Source organism: Epinephelus fuscoguttatus, linkage group LG3 (genome assembly GCF_011397635.1).
Source record: "Epinephelus fuscoguttatus linkage group LG3, E.fuscoguttatus.final_Chr_v1".
NCBI lineage: Eukaryota > Metazoa > Chordata > Actinopteri > Perciformes > Serranidae > Epinephelus > Epinephelus fuscoguttatus.
The window spans coordinates 10,712,235-10,728,092 of record NC_064754.1 but is presented as its reverse complement, the minus strand read 5'-3'; the positions used below and the strand labels follow the sequence as shown (position 1 = coordinate 10,728,092).

The window sequence follows — 15,858 nt, the reverse complement described above, 5'->3', positions numbered from 1 at the left end:
GTGATATTGTTATCTACTTTGAATTTGGACTAGGTGAGGTTTCATATTATGATTCCATTGTGTTTTCTAATACCGCCCAGCTCTTGTCATCTCTACAGCATCTTTTTTCAAAACAATATTGAGGCAAAGACAAAAAAACATTTTATTTAATTGTGTTGAAACTTATATACCTCAGTTACAGAAGTACTTACAGTGATCCTGATAGCTGGGGGAAAACTTCATAGCGTTACCTTTCAAATGAGACCATGCATGTACATGTGTAGTATCTGACGTGCCACATGTTATGTGATGACAGGGTCTGTTATGATCAATTAGGGGCCCAGGTCGAGACTTTATTATGGCCTAGGTCAAGGATAGATAAGCTAGGCTGAAAGGTTGGATTCCATCTAGATTGTCTTTCTGTCACTTGTGACATTTTGTCTCAAAGTTCACAAAAACAACCGAACTCTATATAGGCATGGTATTTGGAGCTGATATTCAGAGCAGTTCATATTGGCTTCGAACACTCTCACAGGCAATCTAGATGCTTGATTTGATGCTGTACTTCTTGTAATAAACCTTTTCTATATACAAGTAAGATGGTGACAGCGGAGTCTCCTTCATCACCTTCACATCATCGCTATGTAATAAACGACACATGTACTAAAAATGAAACAAGAAAAGCTTTCAGGCGTTAGAGGTGAATTTAGGTGAACTTTACAGGACCACCAAGATGATTCATTAATTCAACCTCTGGTTTTGCATTGCACAGAATGACTGACAGCTGGAAGTATTTGTGGATTTCACCATATTCTGATTATTTTTCTCTCCCTCCAATCTTTGCAGAGTTTGAGACATACAGTAGGCAAAACAGTAACTGAATATTAGAAATGATCTCTGGGCTCTGGCCAGACAGTCCAACAGCAGTTTTTAAACAATTTGCACTACGAGGAGTGTGTGTTTCATCAGTGAAAAGTAGCTGAACTTGTTTCAGTCTTTGACAGCATGTTTGTCTCCTCTTCTCTCTGCTGAATATTCTCATGCAAACATTCCACTGTTTCGTTTTTGGCCGGTAATTTCTGAGACGCCCAGACAGATAGCGTGTGGCTTTCCACTCATGATAGCCAACATCTCCTTAAAAATGTCAGCGAGGAATGCACAAGCACACGACCACCTGAATACATTTACATGATGTCCCATTGCTTTATTGAAACTAGCACCTTGCAATTGTGAAAATTACTGTCATGGGCTTCAATTTCCTTGCTCTAGAAAAAAGATATTTCACATATCAGAGGGCAAACCAAACTCCTGTCAGCTTCAAAGCCACTCAAATGGTAAGAAGTACTCAATCTCTCTGACATACAGGCATGTGCTCTGCAGAGGGTTTTGGCAAAATGGGCGATGAGAGGAACAGTTCAACAGTTGTGGTGGGGGAGTGCTGAGTCTCGAAGCCAAGATCGAATACTTGTGTGCACATGCAACAAGGAAAGATTTTTGTCCAATATTACATTTCAAACTTGACAAAAAGATAGAGATCTTACTCTAAACTTTTCCAGTATAAGGAGCTGCTCCATCCCAGAGTGCTTCAAAGATCACCAGGTATGCAGTCTGGGTTTTTTTTTTTTTTTAACTTTGTGGTCAGTGGAAGGGGGAAGGGTGTAGAAGGAGCCTCAAACCCATAAACCCCAGACTTAGTATTGGAAGAACCAGTGGGCTGCAGAGGCCAAATGGCACCATTTGCAAGAGCAATTGATGAGAAAAATGGGGGCAACAGGGTCTCCTTTCGCAGCCGGAGGGAAAACACACATGGCGGCCAAGTGCTTGATTGTTGCACTTAGTGTCTAAATGGGCACCAGAAAAGGAAGACAATCAGACATAAATAATTGGCCCTTTAGTCCAAGTACAGCACACACTGAAACATGGCTATTTGGATGTGCTGATAAGCCAATACAAGACAAAGCAATGCAGTTCAGCGTTGACTTCTCAATATGCCGTGTTTATTCTATCTGAATTCCTTCTGTGGGTTTTGAAATCAACAATGGTCTGGCTAAAACTGAAAGTGTATGAATTCACATTCAGCTGCTTCTGTTTTTGATTGTTGCTGTGTCTTTTTACCGTGATGTGTCTATCAAAAATTAAAAGCAAAATAAATTGGGAAACAGTTTCCTTTTAAAATATCTGAACAACTATTGGATGGATTGCCTTGAAATGTAGTAGAGACATTCATGGTCGCCAGAGAATGAATGACCTCTGTGATCCCCTGACTTTTCTTTAGCATCACCAGATTTTTTTTCACAGTATTTTATGGCATTTTATGTCTTCATAGGGAGTCGACAGCAAAATGAGGGAAGAGATACATGAGGATATGAAAGAACTGTGAGAGAGCCTTGGACTGACATTCATGGTTCCCACAGGAAGAATACAGCTGACTTCTGTGACCCCCCTGACGTTTCCTTTGGCACCACCATTGACATCTCCGAGTGAAATGTTTTGACAAACTATTGAACTGATTGCCATGAATTTGGTAAAAATAAATAACATTTATTTTCCTCAGGATGAATTGTAATAAATTCAATGGTCCCTTAACTTTTCACAACAGACTGGCACAACTTGCCTCCTTTTGGGGGATCGAAAGCTGAGGACCATATTAATGTCAGAGTAATTTGTGTCTGGATAATAATTCTAAGATGCCAGTTTGCATTTATTTCTTATTAAACATTTATTTTGTGGACATGTCTAGTAAATGTTTTGTGATCTTGCCTGAACTTAAGCTTTCACGAAACCTTAATAAATTAAGGTTGATTGCCGTCATGTCCCATCAGTCTTCCCCTCGTCCAAGTGGATGAGGCAACAAGATGGGCAGATATTGCTTTTCTGGTCATGTATATTTGATTGAATCACCGGGTACCATTAGGCTAAGTGTTGACTGTAAATATGCATCCTGTTAAAAGCCAACTGTTTGAGCAAGGCTGAGATTTAGTTGGTGAAAACAGTCATGCAGCTAAAGAGACATTTAAGTCCCGCCCCCACTGGAGAGGTAAACAATTAATTACTCTCCATTGACTTTGTATTGCTTGAGGATGCCTCCTTGTCATTTACACCTGCTAGCAAACACCAGACAAATGCCAAAAAGCTCCTTTGTGGTGGGATGCACTGCCAACATGGTACAGATCCATAACCAAGTTTTTACAAGCTGCCAAACCAAAAATACTGAGCTTTGAAGCAACAATTTGTGAAGCATCAGCAGGAAGATATGTGTGATCCAGACACTCAGTATGCCTATGTGCAGCAAGCATTTTGCTAATTTGGCAAGAACAGCTGTGGAGTTGGGAGCCCACTTAGCTATGAAATGCATGGTTTTGATCTTTATTAGGTTTAATGATGATCTTGATGGTGACTTGCTGAAATAAATATCAAAGTATTTCACTCAGCGGGATAATTTCTACAAGATAAGCAAAGTAAGGAGAAGGGACACTGAGATAGATCAACAATACTGAGTTTGTCAGTGTTACTTTTCCTCTCTGGCAGACAAAAAAAATGATCATGTGACATGCAGATATCTAACGTTTTTAGCAACCTACAGGCATGTTGTTAGTGTTTCAGCCCTTAGTTGCATATTGTGGCACTGATAGTTTTTCTCTTCGGTGGGTGTGGTTTTCAGAGTATGGTGCACTGTGCTCTGTGAGTGCCCCAGGAATGAGTACAACAACGTGGAAGTGAGTTAGCATTATGCCACTCATGGTTACCTTGTTGTGAAGGAACCAGTGTGATGTAAACTTCCATGTCAGCCTATAGAAAAACATCATCCCTGGAGCAATCTATACTGTATGATTGTAACGTTACTGCACAAGCCTCCCACTCAACATTAGTAACTGTCACCAGCATCATTTACCAAACTGATAGTGACTATTCATGCAGGGCCTACATTATGTTTCTCAACTCACAATGTGAAAGCTTTGTTTTTCAGTTTTTCTGACAGCAGATGTCTTTCCCCCAAAGAGGACAGTGAGGTGGTGATGAAGCGATGCCTGATCAGGTCTAAAGCCTGGAGCCAAAGCTCGAGCTGCTATCTCTGTTTTTTTTTATGACATAGCAGAGAAACAAATCAGAGATCAGCGCTTTTGCATTTATCATTGGTGCAACCAGCTTCACAGCAACTCTTCGGCATTACATCATTAATTCAAACTTTTGTGTTTAGAGTAGAAATTTGGAGACATGTTTCATCCTCCTCTGTGTACACTGTAGTTTTCTTCTTAAAAGGGGGCATGTTGATGGGAGTCTACTCTGGATGACATGTTGCCGATCTAATGTATCAGATCTGTTATATTCACATCAGCCTCAGCTGTAGGCTGCTTTGTGTTTAGTTCTTATTAGCAAACGTTAGCATGCTGAAAGCTGTTAAACAATGGTAAATATGATAAACATCACACCTGCTAAATATGCCCAATTAAGCACTTTCATTGTGTTAGAAATGCCTCATGTCAGCATGCTAACATCAGCATGGAGCTCAAATGCAAAGCTGCACCTGAGTACATCCTTCTAAGAGCTGCTGACATGGCTGTAGGCTCTTGTTTAGTCAAAGTTAAGTTCAATGCTTCAAAGCAAATGTGCTTTTCTTATTTAGTGTTAAGTGAATCCCTGTTCACTTTTTGTTGCTGTGAAATGTGTTTGTATTTTTCACCCCTCAAACATCTTCAACAGGCGAGCTCTCACCTCATCTCACCTTACCTCACCTCACCTCATGAGCAGTGTTTCTGTATTAGACATTTTTGATTTTGATTTGACTTATCACACTGTTTTTTTTCCTGCAGGTGCCTCCCTTTCAATAAACCAATTTTTATGTCAGTGCCCATCTCGGCCCTCTGTCCTGTAAACAGGCTGCCAATTTGAGATGTTGCTTTAACCCTGTTTCCAAACCACAATGTGTGCAAGAATGTGTCCAGCTGGCTGCCAGGTCCCCGTAAAATGAAAGCAAACATGACCACCTGTCCCCAGTATGCAGTGAGAGGACCAGAATCAGAAATGCATTATGGCTCCTTGTGGTTTTCCCTGTCAATCAAACAGACGAAAAATTTGACATGTTTTCCGTAATGCAGCTGCAAAAACCTTCAGAACAAACATCACAGTCCTTGAGGAACATCTGGAGCTTCCATGAGGGTGAATATGAGTTTTCCGTACTTTTCCTATGGGTTTTCACAACATGTAAGTATTTGGATGAAAAATACAAATGCAAAACAAAATACCTCGTCATTTGACCACATCTAATAGTTTGACTGAACTCTAAATAATAGACCTGCCTCCTTTGCACTGAGGTCATTTGTTCAGAGATCTGAAATAGAAAACCCCTCTAAAAGCATACTGATAAACAGCTTGTACTGGATCTTTCTGGAAAACCGATACCTCAGAGGTTATTTTGAGCACAGATTGTGCATCAAACAGCAAAAAGAAAAAAAAGAATGCAGTCTATGAAACTGAATCTGTTCACATCGATCCAGGCCGCAGAAAAAAAGCTGAACAATGTCTACAACTGGTCATGAGGAAAATCCAGTCCTAGCCTTGTGAACTGTGTCATGAGCAAGTCTGACATGAAAAACTAGCAGTCGCGCACATCCAAAAAACATTTAAAGCAGGTGCTGGACAAAAAAGAAAAGCAATAAACAACATTGTTGCTCCCTTAAGTACAATTTATTGGCACATCCACAAGTGACATTTCGAGCTTAATGCTCTTCTTCAAGTTCGTGGATGTGCCAGTAATGTGCAGACTTTTTTCATCACGAGCAAGTCTGCACGTTTAAACATTTCAGTTAAGTTTAAATGGCAGTGGCGCCCCAAAACAATTTTCACAGGGGTTGCCAATGGGGCTGCATTAAAATCTTTGGATGGCACACCAAAGCCAAAAGCCATAACTGAATATCAGGAATTCTATTATGCTGCTGAAGGAGGATATAGGCTAATTAAATGCTATGTCAATATGCAGAGTTACGGAATTGCATGCTGATATACTTTGGTGTCAGTTAATATTACTAATTATCTGATGTGCATAGACTAATACAAGTACAGTTAACATTTTGAGTTCCACAACAATCCTGTTTTAATGAGTTATGGGTCTATACATGTTAAGCAAATGATTGTTCTTCGGTTAGTCTGGTTGTCCTTTTACTCAAAAAGAAAAATAGCTTTAGTTTTAAGGAGTACAATGATTGCAAGGAACAAAACATTTACTAAGTGCAAGCCTTCTCAGGTTTAGGGAGGACTAGCACCTTTCAAAACACAGTTACAAAGTGCTTTGCAATAAAACTTAACACGTGTAAAACACAAGCAGAATGTAACCAGCTAAAATGTCTCCAAAGTAAAAGAAATAAAAGAAGGACAAACCCAAAATCAAGATAATAAACAAGAATTAAAATAAACAAGATAGCAATAAAGTAAACACAGCTCAAATAAAATCAGGATATGCTTTCAATAAAAGTACATTTTTAGGAAAGACTTTAAAAAAGACAGTGACTCAGACAGCCTTTATCCAGAAGGTCGTACCAGAGCCTCAGGGCCCTGATTTCACAAGTTCTGTTCCCCTTTGTCTTCAGCCTGGACTCCAGAACAGACAAAAGACCTCTGCCTGAGGATCTCAAACTACACAAAGGTTCATAAGGGATTAAAAGGTCTGAAATGTAATTTGGAGCCAGGCTGTAAAGAGCCCTAAAATCAATCAGTTAGTTCTTAAAATCAATCCCAAAACAGACAGGGAGCCAGTGTAAAGAGGGTTAAACTGGTGTGATGTGATCACTTCTTGGTTCTTGCTAAAAGCACAGCAGCTGAGTTCTGTACAATCTGTAATCATTTAAAGGTTTTTTGTTAAGACTGTTCTGCATCTCTAAAAGTTAAAATAGATCTTATTTTTGCAGTTTTTCTGGGGTGATAAAAACATAATTAGACAAGCTTAGTGATATGATATTCAAAACATAAATTACTATTAAACGTGACACCAAGATTTCTTGCAACAGGCTTGACCAACCCGGTCTCACTCCAAAGTCATTGACATCTGGCACTAGGGCAGTGACTTGAGGTGGCAGACACTGACGAAAAAAGTCATCCTTTAACGTCGGCATGTTACGCGGCTGGTCGCCGTTATCGTGTATCTGTGCTCAGTGGCATCAAGGGGAAACGCAGCAGGACAAGAACAAGAGTTAAGGTGGAGAAAGTTCAAGTAGGGTGGGCAGGAGTGGTGGTGGATGGGTCCAACAAGCACCAACTTTTACCCGGGAGAGCGGTGTTTGCGTCCTGCAGGATTCTAAAGCCAAACCCTGTTCTTTTTTCCTAAACCCAACCACGTGCGTTAGTTACTGGAGGGAAAAAAACATAAGTTAGTGTTCTTGTGCTGACGTAGTGCATTTATGTTGAAAGAAACTGTATGTGAACGCTAAATGTCGTATGTGGATGTGGGAAGTCGGTGACCAAACCTTGATATGTGACGAGGTCAGAGTAAGAATGTGTTGGCTTGATATGAGACACCACTGACTCAGTGATCTCGTGATCCCAGCATTATTAAGATGTTCATGGGGTCTGTGTTCAGTGCGATGGGTGCTTGTGTTAACATCCTGATCACCACGCCGCTGGTAGCTAGGCTATATCATCTTTTTTGCATCTTTTTTATGCAGGTTTTATGTGACACCATATCAACCCATTTTCATCCAGATATCTTGAGCAGAGACCTCAAGGGACCCCTGTGAAAATAGCTGCCACTTGTCCCTTTGCCATAATATAGGGGGTGGGGGGCAGAAACTGTAACTGTCCCCCCCTTTAGGGTCGCCACTGTTAAAAGGTGACAGCGGCTGTACAGTAGCTTTAGTGTACACAAAGATAAAACAGGCCAATTTGAGATAATTTCTTGGAAACCTATGTGACACACATAAAGTGAGTAACAGCATTAAAGCGCGCTTACTGTCCGTACAGTTAATATAAACAGAGAGAAGCGACAAAGAAGCGCAGCAGAGAGGATGAGACGTGAACTTGAGTGTGTGCGTGTGTGTGTGTGTGTGTGTGTGTGTGTGTGTGTGTGTGTGTGTGTTTGTGCGGGGGGGGGGGGGCACAGCTCGGCAGCAGAGACGCCCACACAGACTGAAGGCACATAAAAACATGCCTCGGTATTTCAGTGTCAGTGGGGATCCTTTACAACCTTCAAGCCACCATGAAGCAGCCGGACACATTCAGCCATGGGAAATACTGCCGACAGCGATGCATTGGACTTAATCAAAGACAAACGTGATTTCCGTTCTCAGGGAAAAGACTTTTTTTTTTTTTTCATCTGTTCCGTGGACTTTTTCTATCTGTGGATATCTGACAAGTGAAAGTATTGTCTTATTGTTCAGCTGGACCGGGAAGGATATCTGAACTATGTAGTGGTAAGTCATTTAGTCTTTTTAAAGCTAATGATGAAATTAAGTTATTTTGCTAAGAGAAAAATAGCCTAAGTTATTAAGAGGTCCTGTTCATACTTTCTTGCACCCTGCAAAAGTGCACAGTATTCCGCTGGAGCTGGAGCAAATCCACCATCTTAAGGCTTTACCTCCACAACTAACAGATTGCTCAATGGGAAATTGTACAGAGCAAGACATTATGTTTTTGTTTATTTGTTTGTTTGTTTGTTTGTTTGTTTGTTTAAATTATCTGATGTCTATATAGAACACGATCTGCTCAGATACAGAAACCAGTTATTGGATTTTCTTTACATCACCCTGGACCTCAATTTTTATTCATCGTAAGAGGGGTTAGAAAATAATCAGATTTTTAAAAGTATTAAAACTCAATCTGAAAAAAAATTGTATTATCAGACTGGGATTTTTTCCTACACTTTGAATAAAAGTAAGGCACCAGAGTAGATTAAAAAAGCATCAAAATAGAGCTTTTTTATTTAAAAATAAAAGTGCGGGGAGTATCCCCACAGCGCCCCTGACAGGAGTCTGAGCTAAGCCCCTAGTTCCTAGAAAGGCACACACTTGTGTGCACCTGACCTGTCAGAAGTCATTGTGACTGGATTTGCTTCTTGGCAAAGATGAGTGAGGACAGCAACACAGATAGGTTAAAACAATTCATTTATTATAAATACTGATAACAAGTTTTAATGTTTGTTTATTAACTGGCCCCTGCTCAACTGTCACTCTGCAAAAGTGGCCCCTGGGCAGAGGAAGTTGAGTATCCCTGGCTTAATCCAAAGCTCAGCCATAGTGTGTTTAATATATTGATTTCTGTTGGTGTGTTGCTGGGAGCAGTGTCCTGTTTATGACCTGTGTTTGACCTCCATCCACACTATACCTGAGTGATCAGAGTCCACTCTCCATCGTATAACACCACAGCTCTGACAGTTGTGCTTTGCTCTGATGCGTCAGGCTGGACATCATACGCAGGGTGAGCAGCTGTCAAGCAGGTTCAAAGGGGATTTTAGTGAAAAAAAACAAAAAACAAAAAAAAAAAACAGGTATAGTTAGATCCTCAGTTATCTTTGAGGAATTTGTAGAAGTATGCATTTAACTGTTTAAGTTAGAAGTCCCTTAACCTTTGTGGTAAAAGGTATGAAGAAAATATAGCTTGCATCGTTACAAATTGAATGAAAAGACTTTTCATTCAGTTTTCATAGCTTGGTGTTTGGCTGCCATTAGCTGTCACAACAACTTCAGTGCTCCATGTTATAGATCCTCCGAGTGTATGTCTTCAACTGGAGGGACTGAACACCATTCATTCGAAATGAAATCCCTCATTAGATGTTTTAGGCGTTGCTCTAAAATCTTCTGTAGATGTTCATGTAGTATTGAGCTTGAGATGGTCACTACGACCATAGCATGATGCACATCATTTTCGTACTCATGATACCATTTATTGAGCACTTGAGCCCCATATGGACAAATGTGCAATGTTTCCTCACTCATTTATTCAGTTTTTTTCTTTATTTTTCCGTGTATATGTGTAACTTTTGTAGTTTTTAAAGATTACCCTTTCAATATAAGCAAAACAACAGTATTGTACTTATGCATTGATCCTTTTGTGTAGATTTCTTGGGTGTTGCAGGGGATATGTCTTTCTCAATATTAGGAACATGCTTGTGCATGAATATTTAAACAAAATTAAAGACATTTACACCACTAAATGATGCAGAAAATATACATATTGGAGCATAAAAAATCACCAGAATGGAGAAAATGAGGTGTCTGACGTTCAAAATTCTCTGGTAGATGACCTTCAACCCCCGATTTCACATGTGTCCCCTTCAACATTGAAACGAAACCTAAACCCTTCTGTTGATCTCATTTGATCTTCTCTCTTTTGCAGCCTTCTTTAACTATGGACCTACGGACCCTCAGAGTACAGTGATGTTAGCTCTGAGCCACTACAACTCCTCAGCCCCCCCGCTTCTCCCCCGTTTCTCTAATGACAGTGGAGGGAGGGTGGAGGCCAGGGTGGCTGTTGAAGGGCTATCGCAGCAGGGAAACCTCACGTTGGTGCAGCCCACCACCAGTGGCGTCATTGTCGTTGTGTTGTCCATGACACTTGGCATTATCTCCAACATTGTGGCTCTCTTTATCCTGGCCAATGCCTACTCCCGTCAGCCCCGACGCACCAAAGCCACGTTCCTTCTGTTTGCCACTTCACTGGTGATCACAGACTTCATCGGCCATGTGATCCCTGGTGCTCTGGTTCTCCGGCTCTACCTCTCTGGAGGTGTGCACCCTGAGGACTTTAACTCCTCTGATGGGATGTGTCAGTTCCTGGGTGGCAGCATGGTGTTCTTTGGCCTGTGCCCGCTCTTCATGGGCTGTGCCATGGCTGCTGAGCGCTGCCTGGGTGTCACCAAGCCGCTGCTGCACTCATCCCTGGTCACCAAAACCCGAGCAAAGATCTGCTTGTCAATCATCTGGTTGGCGGCTCTGTGTGTGGCCCTGCTGCCGTGCTTTCAGCTGGGCTCTTACTCCTATCAGGACCCAGGGACCTGGTGTTTCATTAAAGTGCTCAGTGACACTCAGGAGGTGGACGTGGCATTTGTGACGCTCTTCTCTGGACTGGGTTTGACCTCACTAGCTGTGGCGTTGGTGTGTAACACCATCAGCGGACTGACGCTGGTGCTCGCTCGGCTCAGGAGGCAGCCGGGCTCCCTTCATTCATCCAAGTCCCATGACATAGAGATGGTGGTGCAACTGGTCGGCATCATGGTCACCTCATGTATCTGCTGGAGTCCTCTGCTGGTGAGTATTAGGAAGTACAATGAGAGGGAAGCATACAGTCAGGTCATAATGAGGTCACATCACCTTTAATTCAGTTTGCATTAGTAAAAGCACTATAAAAAGAATTAGTGCAGCCTGGCTGTTATCTGTACAAGCCAGTATCAGCTTTAGAAAGCAGCATCAGCTCACTATAACATATAATGTTCCTCACACAGTGGTTGTCACTCATTGTTGCCTGATTGGTGTACAGACTGTGCTTGATTAACAGCTCCTTCACTGTCTTGTCAGCTTTGTTGCACCTGTAAGGATGGATAAATTTACACCATTTACAGTGGTGCCTATAGTGTGCTGACAGCATGTAATTCCCAGCATAGCTTTACTACACTTCAACCTTGACTGTGTTCAGCCTTAACAAAACATGGCAAAATGTGTTGAACACCATCTTGTGTTATGCAAGCACACTGCCTTTTACTATGTTGGGGTTCATTTAATTCAATTCAAACAGGCTTCATTGACATGTGGAACATATGGTCACATTGCCAAATAAAGTGTGACATGTTAACAAATAATGTAACTACAATGAGTCAGATCTGTGACTGGGTAACCCCTCTGACATTCCAACCAAACGGGAGAAAACAAACCTCAAAACCAGCTGCAAACTGTTTCCAAAAAGCACGTATTTCAACCCAGAAACCGTAGCGAATCTGTGCACACCAATTTGAGATTGAACGTGGCTCTTACAAGGGTAACTGAAAACACCTGTGTGAATGTGCTGGGACTTTAAATATTTTTACTGCCCTCATTTGTGGAAAGGATTATCTACCAGGATTATGTCACTTAATATGAGTGCAGCGTTAGCAACAGATGAAAAATATTGTTGTCATTTTTAAAAACAAAACATAAGACTGTGCGGTTTGTAGCTGGATCTAGTAGCACATAAAACAGCCTCTGCATTAGGACAATAATCATCAAAGAGAAGGACTCAGTTCGACCTGAAACAGTAAAAAAAGTCTATTTAATCAGTGGCAAGTAATTGGGAAACTGCAATAATCCAGTGTACTGTACCATCAACAGGAAAAAGGGTCTTCTAACAAACGCTGATGGCAGATTCTGAAGCAGTGAAGGCAGATCAATACTTCCAGTAATTATACACACAGTCTTCTCCTCAGTATCCGCTCCGCTGTCAATACGGTCAATTTGAAAAAAACTCAATCCATCTCACATTAGATCACCTTCAGGGTACATGAACACTCCTTGTGTTGCATGCACTATTTGCATCTCTGCAGCTGTTACCTTTAAAACCATCTTGCATGTGACTTAAGAATTCACATGACACATTGCTCTTCCTTACATGATAATATGTGACAGCTTTTAATAATCTAAGTATTGATATCAGTATTGGTGATTCTGCCATATTATTATTCTATCAAAACTGCACTGGAATCAACAAATGCCAGGCAGTGAGGGCAGTTCAGTCCGGCCAGTTTTAGTCTTTTTTTTTTTTTCAAAAAGGAAAGGAGAAGCCGAGCCTGACCTTTCATCAGTTCATGTGTGTGGCCTGTCAGGTAAATTTACAGTCACACCCAACCGTGGTGGGCAGGAGGGAAGATTTTAAAAACACTAAATTACCTAAAGGTAGGCCTGAAGAGCTTATCTTACCCTAACATGTCATATAGGTGCATCTGTGCTGCCATGCTCACAAAAATAAAAGTAAATCCTAATATTCAAAGGTGGTGTAGCCAGTTTAATTTTGCTGTCAAAAATCCCATCATAAACTTTAAACGTATTGTAATTCAAATGCTCTAAGAGAACTCCAGGCGTCTGCCCCTTCACTTATCTCTGTGTGTAGCCTTTAGAAAATCTAACGTGAGACTTTGGCCAATCACAGGCCATTTTCAGAGAGAGCGGCTGTCAATCATGTCAATCACTGCTGCTGAACTACGGTCATACTGTTAAACTAGGCAGCGCTGATCAAATATGAATCAAGATTCTGTTACTGTTCCTGTCAGAAACATGTTTGAGTGTACAGTGGCATGGTGGTGCAGTGATTAGCATTGCTGCCTCACAGCAAGAGGGTTCCTGTTCAAACTCAGGGTGGGGGTTTGCATGTTCTCCCCGTGTCAGCGTGGGTTTTCTCCATGTGCTCCGGCTTCCTCCCACAGTCCAAAGACATGCAGGTTTGGTTAATTGGTGACTCTAAATTGCCCACAAGTGTGAACGGTTGTCTGTCTCTATGTGTCAGCCCTGCGACAGTCTGGCGACCTGTCCAGTGTCACCCAGTGACAGCTGGGATAGGCTCCAGCCCTCCCATGACCCCCAACAGGATAAGTAGTTATCGAAAAAAAAATGAATTTTAGTGTGCAGTTTAGCTGTAACATGGCAAAGTTTGTGACCCGGCCACCATGTTGAAAGCAAAAACGAAGGTACGCCCACCAGCTGTGGCAATATTTCTCATGTTACAGCCTAACAGTACACTAAAATATGTTTCTGAAAACATTTTAAGGCAAGAAATAGGCAATCCAAGAACAGAATCTTCAATATTTGTTAGGTGCTGCTGCCTAGTTTGACAGTTTGACCACAGTTCATTAGCAGTGATTGACATGATTGACAGCTGCATTAGAGACTCCTTGGCTCTGACTGGTTGATGTCATGATTCTTTACACTTTGAGGAGGCACTAGAGCATGATAACAGAGATGATCTGCCTTATTTAGGCTACTGCTGTCAGGATATAGTGACAGTTATTATTTATTTTTTGTTATACACCCATTTTAGCTGTAATGTGATCATGCAAAAGCAATATTGGTGTATCCATGGCTGAATACCAAAATGACTGCACTCATCAGGAACCTCAAAACATCAAAATAAACTAGATCACCATGAGAACTGATTCATTTCAGCTTTTCTATCAATGCAATGTTTTTTCTTCCTCATCATGTAATAATTACAGTCACATCTTTCATGCCTGCAGATCTTTGGCCTGATATCAGCGATCCGCTCCTACACAGGAACCATCGGAGAGGACTTGTCCAGCTATAAAACCCTGATGGTGATGGGTGTGAGGCTGGCCACGTGGAATCAGATCCTCGACCCCTGGGTCTACATCCTGCTGCGCCGCACCGTTCTCCGCAAAATCTACCTCATCGTTAAGTGCCAGGCGGGACTGAGGGGTAATATTTTAGGCCGCTGGGAGCCCACCTCTTTCCCCAGCTCAGAGAAGAATGACGTCAACCAAGTTTGAGCTGAGAGAAGGACCTTACTGTGGATGTACTGTGTCACCAAGTCATCGGGCATATGAAGAATTCTACAGCTGAAAACATTTAGAAAGAGAGACCCACGTAGAAGCATGAGGAGGGAACTAACTTTGTGGCTTTGGAGCCGATCAGATTAGACATGCAGTTTGACATTTCTCGGCTGGTCCACTTCAGAAATGCTTATTCAATCAAAATATATCTTTCATACTCCACAAAGGTTTACAAGTGAGTTCATTGTCTGACCTTACAAATGGAAGCTAGCTAATGCTATGATTTTGCACATAAACTTTCTACTGTTTGCTTACAATAAGTGAACATTCCTTACCATTATTTTTGTATTCTCATTTGGAAACTCATAGTAACAAAGGGCAGAGATGAAGGCCACATTATATGACTGCAGTACTAAAAACACTCTGTCCTGAAAGACTCTAAGATTTGCAGGAGTGATACTTAAAGAGGGACTGAGTTTTATTTGGTTTTATTTGTCTGAAAAGTTCATTTTCACCACCTTTGGAAGTAAAAAACAAATTGCACAGTGATTTGCTCCTACATTGGATGAATGTGGAAAAATTGAGCTGTGTCGGTATAACCACCAGGGGGAGCTCCAGATGAAACCAGAATATTTAGATTGTATTCCTAATTTTAGTTATTCTGCTGAATGTATTCTACGAAGGATTATAAATATTCAAAAACTGTGGAGTTTATGTATGTTTAAGTTTAAATATGCTTGTTTATACAGTGCTTTATGTGAAATAATGTAAGATTTTATAAGTTAATACTTGAATGGTACCCTCGATTTACTGAGGATATGTATAGAACCTTAAATTGAATGTAAATAAAGCAATGAAATGTGACTAAGTTTTACTCTCATTTTTTTCTACAGCACTTTTCCTCTATTTTCCTATAAAATAGGTCAGAATTGAGGAGGAAGATATTTGTATAGTTCACAAATATGTTACACTGCATACAGTGGTGAAGTTCTCCAACTGTTAAATATAGTGCATATGATATAGATTAATCTGGCTAGATAGTGCTTTAAGGCAGTGTTACATTAATTGATTTTACAGTGAAATTATAGCACTAAATTTTGTATCGTTGGACTTAATTATTCTGCCTTCTTTCCTGAGCGTTAAAGATAAAAACCTGGATTGTGCATGACTATGTTGTTAAGAATTTACTCCGAGAACAGAGAGATCTGCAGCAGGGATTACCTGCTGATTCATTCTGCATTTCACTTCCCGTATGACAACAATGACGGATCGAAAAGGACTTTCCATGAAGGTCATGCGGATAATAACATAATAAATCAAGAACATTGTTGAGCAAATCTTTTTGATTCAAGACTGATTCATTTGCCATTTCCTTACTAGGGCAAGTGTCTAGGCAGGTAGTCTGGCTCCAGTGTGAGTCGAGTTTA

The 15,858-nt window shown here is 40.9% G+C and overlaps 1 protein-coding gene across 1 annotated transcript; it reads left to right on the top strand.

Annotated features, from left to right (window-relative positions):
• Positions 1–8,111: 8,111 nt before the first annotated feature.
• On the top strand, positions 8,112–15,288 carry ptger1a (prostaglandin E receptor 1a (subtype EP1)). Its single transcript, XM_049571342.1, has 3 exons — positions 8,112–8,378; positions 10,300–11,210; positions 14,159–15,288. The coding sequence occupies exons 2-3, from the start codon at positions 10,341–10,343 to the stop codon at positions 14,426–14,428; spliced, it is 1,140 nt and encodes a 379-aa protein (XP_049427299.1). The 5' UTR covers positions 8,112–8,378; positions 10,300–10,340; the 3' UTR covers positions 14,429–15,288.
• The last annotated feature ends 570 nt before the right edge of the window (positions 15,289–15,858 follow it).